We start from the raw sequence: 3897 nt of genomic DNA on the forward strand, positions 1-3897 counted from the left end.
ACATGTATTTTCAGAACGTTAGTGGAAGTAAGAGGAAGGATGAATATTTTTTTTCTCATTTAATCGTATTGAGGAAATTATTAAGGTCGACTCGGAATGTTGTCCAGCCATGGGATCCCAAAGACCGTAAACTAATTCATGAAAGATCAGTAAGAGAGTTCTGAGCTTCGGGAAAATAATAATGCTAACATTAAGTTGAGTACTAACCTAGGAATGAGAATGTACACTAATAGTGGAAGGGTACTTATTTTTTGAGCAGTTCTTTCATCTTGATGGTGACGACATTTTATTTGTTTCAGCGATAGCAACCTTTTAAGAAAATAACTTAAAATGAAATAACATTGAAGTAGGACGAAGAAGGAAAATAATGCTCAGAACTTAAACTTGGAACACAGTAATGCATGTGAGAAAATTTGTCCTTGAGATGTACGAGTAAATATATAGAACAATTTTAATAATGGCGAACGACAGAAAATTTATGTAGACCAAGGGTCGGAGTAAGTTTTGTTCGATGATGAGAGAAAATAAAACAACTTAATTTATAAGTCTCAGAAGCAGATGTCATACAGCAGTAACTTCATTTCATTGGAAAATCTAACAAAGTAATGGAAGATTCGAGTTGGTATTTGAGATATTATGTTTAAACCGTGACTTAATACAATTGAACATCCATCTGTACTCATACAGCTGAAATGAACAACCCAATAGTGGCTCATTGCATCTTTCTCAGGCGGGGGAGTTCTTGTTAATTATAACTAACATCTTAAGGGGTTAACTATTAATAAATGATACATACTCCAATGTTCACGCCTGATAGACTGAATAGATAATTTTAGCACAAAATTACCATACACACCTCCATTTGCAAATATTAATGCATTGTAAATCATAACTACATGCATCAAAATTACATTGTGTATATTAGCTACATGCCTAGAAAGCGCAACGGTGTTTGCTGTCATATCCATGAAGTACTTCGCCTCTTGGATTCACATTTAAACATACATACACGATACAAAATTAGTACGAAGATGAAAAATCAAACTGACACAAAGCTTACTTTCAGTAACATTATCGGTCCATTATGTCGTTTTTAGATAGCTTTCTAATTAGCTCACAATGGTTTTTATGCAGATTCGGTGAAATTAAATTTAAAAAAGTATCGCAAATCATCGAAGTTACAAGAATGAATTACTCAATAAACATTACGCTCTAAAAACGATCGTTTAAAAGCAAAAGATGACTTCTCTTCTTCGCTCAATCAGAATTTCATTTAATAGAGGACGATGAGGAATGATTGATGCAATTTTGACGTTCCTAAGAGCATTTTCGAAAATAGTTGACCATCTCACGTCATGTGAAAAGATTATTGCTCCACGAAAGTTCCAGAAATGGTATTTTAAACACTCGGGCCTTCTAGAGGGGTCGAGTGCGTCGAGAAGTATCCAGAATCCACTTTCTAGAGCCATCTACTGAGACCCAACAGAAGTTTCTCGATTGATCTACGTTCGGCATCGCCGGCATATATATTCGGGCACCCTCATTGGGGAAGGTTCAGACACCACGTTCGAACGGTTGTGAGAGGTGTATCCCTGCTTGCCTATCTGTGGAAGGATTCCTGATAACTTTGCTGCTACAAATACTTCGTTCTCGTGTTGGTGGCGGCATAAACAGAGGTAAGTATTTCTTAATTTAATATTAGGTTTGGAATAGTACACCAAAACTTTAATTTCTCGCTTTTAGCAACCGTGGAATGTGATGTTGTTTATTTTATCTCCTTAGATGGCCTATCTTGCGTATTCACTTGTGGACCCTTTGGATACACTTCAGCGGTCACTGAACCATTTAGATCAAGCTATGACACTGGTTCCACCACATAGATACGGTCCTAAAGTTGCATACTATCGCCCTTGGCGGCATGTTGCTGGCCAAAATAGTGGCATGTCGAATGTGACTATGGACAAGGGAGGATTTCAGATTAAACTGGACGTTCAGCAGTTCACACCCGAAGAAATATCCGTTAAGACGGTGGATAATCTATTGTCGTCGAAGGGAAGCACGAGGAAAAGGAGGACGAGCATGGATTTGTGTACCGGCATTTCGTGCGTCGATACGCAATCCCCGAAGGTGTGCAAGCAGAGGCAATGACCTCTTCGCTGTCGTCCGATGGGGTGCTGACTATATCTGCTCCTAAGGTGCGTATGATATTTCCACAGCTGTTCTGACACTTCTTTTCAGCCCGAAAACATTTTAACTCTATTAGAGGATATTATTCTTTAACATGTGTTACATAAAAATTGTCAATCAGGGGTTGCCCTTGCATCCATAAAGCCTTGCCTAATATTTGTAAATGAATTGCTTTCGTTAAATTGTTCGTGAATATTGAAAATGCCGTTGAGGATGTTGCAGAATTTTGAGACCAGTTTCAAGACAAGCTAGGTACTTTTAATGCATCTTATTGATTTTCTACAACCCACGTATGAAAAAAGTATGAATAGCTCGACAAAGAGCAAGAAGTAGCGTACTGCTACGACCGTTGTTACTAATTTGAATACCAGAACCAGCAAAAATTTAAATTACATCAGGAGTATGTAACTGCTGTCTGTAGTCACGTAGAAAACGTTTTCATGGTCTTTTAAAATGTTGCACTAATAATAACTGTCTACCCTTAAAAGCAGTAACGCGATACTTTACGATTTAGACCATACAAAATCTTTCTTCGCTAGTTAAATTATTTAACCCAGTAACGAGTGATTGATGATTTTGATAAATCGAGGGACTCTTTCTGTTGTCTCTTTCGGATAGTTGCAATAATTTGTGTTCTGTGGTGTTTATTTGCAGCTGCAACCTGTGCAAGGTTCCAATGAACGTGTCATCTCAATTGTTCAGACCGGAGTTCCTGCCAGAACGAATGTGGAAGGCTCGGAGAAAAAGCCCATTGGAGAAATGTAGTCCTGATGTCGCTATGCAATACGTGATCCGTATTGAAAACTGTCATTTACCAGCATGATGAGAAAGAAAAGTCTGATGTTTGTCATTATGTGTATTTATTGCCCCTGTTGTGTAAATCAATGTTTTCATTGTTCCAAGATTATCTCAGAGTACATCTCGTAATTTTTTTGTATTTCTTCAAACTGTAAAGTTGATTTTGTATTTTGTTTACTGATATTTATAATTAAAAAAGTATGTTTTACTTGTTTTTGTTTTGTTTTTATGTTGTAACTTGTTTTTATGAAAACGAAGTGACCTAACCCTTCGGTACCCTAGTCTGGCATTAAATTTACTACCTTTTCTGCTAAAAGTTGGGTTTCGTTTCGTATAATGGGTTTAAATGGAAGAAGGGACCAATTGGTCGCAATTTCGCCCAAATAAAGACATCTATCTTTGATGGAATTGTAATCGTAAATTCATTGGGAAGAAGTTTCTGAGGGAAATGTGTACCAATAATTTCAACAATTAATTAAAAATAGTAAAAGAATGATTTTAGAAAGTCAATGAAATTAAAATTATCATGAATATAATTCACATATAAATAAATTTATATTTGAAGCAATTGGTGATGGTGATGTCTCTTGACCCGAGTGACTGTATCAACTCACGAGATGAACATTCAATAACAACCCATCCTACTGCATAGAAAGTTCACAGATGTTCTCATTCTCTGTAAAATAAAGGAGGGTTCACTGAGAGAAACCTTGATATTTTGGCATTTCGGTATCCTTGCATTGTTTACATGATTTTTAACTTACAGGTGTGCTCTTCAAAGAGTTGGATTTTGCAACGAAAGAATCCGAATGAAACCAAATAAGTCCAAACAATACTATACAAACTTGTATCGACTACTTCGAAAACTGAAGTGTTTTCATTCTGCATTGATGAGGCGAGTCATCGTCGTGT

General features: G+C 36.6%; 1 protein-coding gene across 1 annotated transcript; it reads left to right on the forward strand.

Moving 5' to 3' along the window:
* Positions 1 to 1534: 1534 nt before the first annotated feature.
* Positions 1535 to 3393, forward strand: LOC139686241 (heat shock protein 26-like). Its single transcript, XM_071583405.1, is given in 4 exon segments — positions 1535 to 1676; positions 1783 to 2035; positions 2038 to 2195; positions 2842 to 3393. Coding segments are annotated over 3 exon segments (522 nt in total). The 5' UTR covers positions 1535 to 1676; the 3' UTR covers positions 2953 to 3393.
* Positions 3394 to 3897: the final 504 nt, after the last annotated feature.

Source organism: Hetaerina americana, unplaced genomic scaffold (assembly GCF_022747635.1).
Source record: "Hetaerina americana unplaced genomic scaffold, ioHetAmer1.1.p SCAF_1, whole genome shotgun sequence".
NCBI lineage: Eukaryota > Metazoa > Arthropoda > Insecta > Odonata > Calopterygidae > Hetaerina > Hetaerina americana.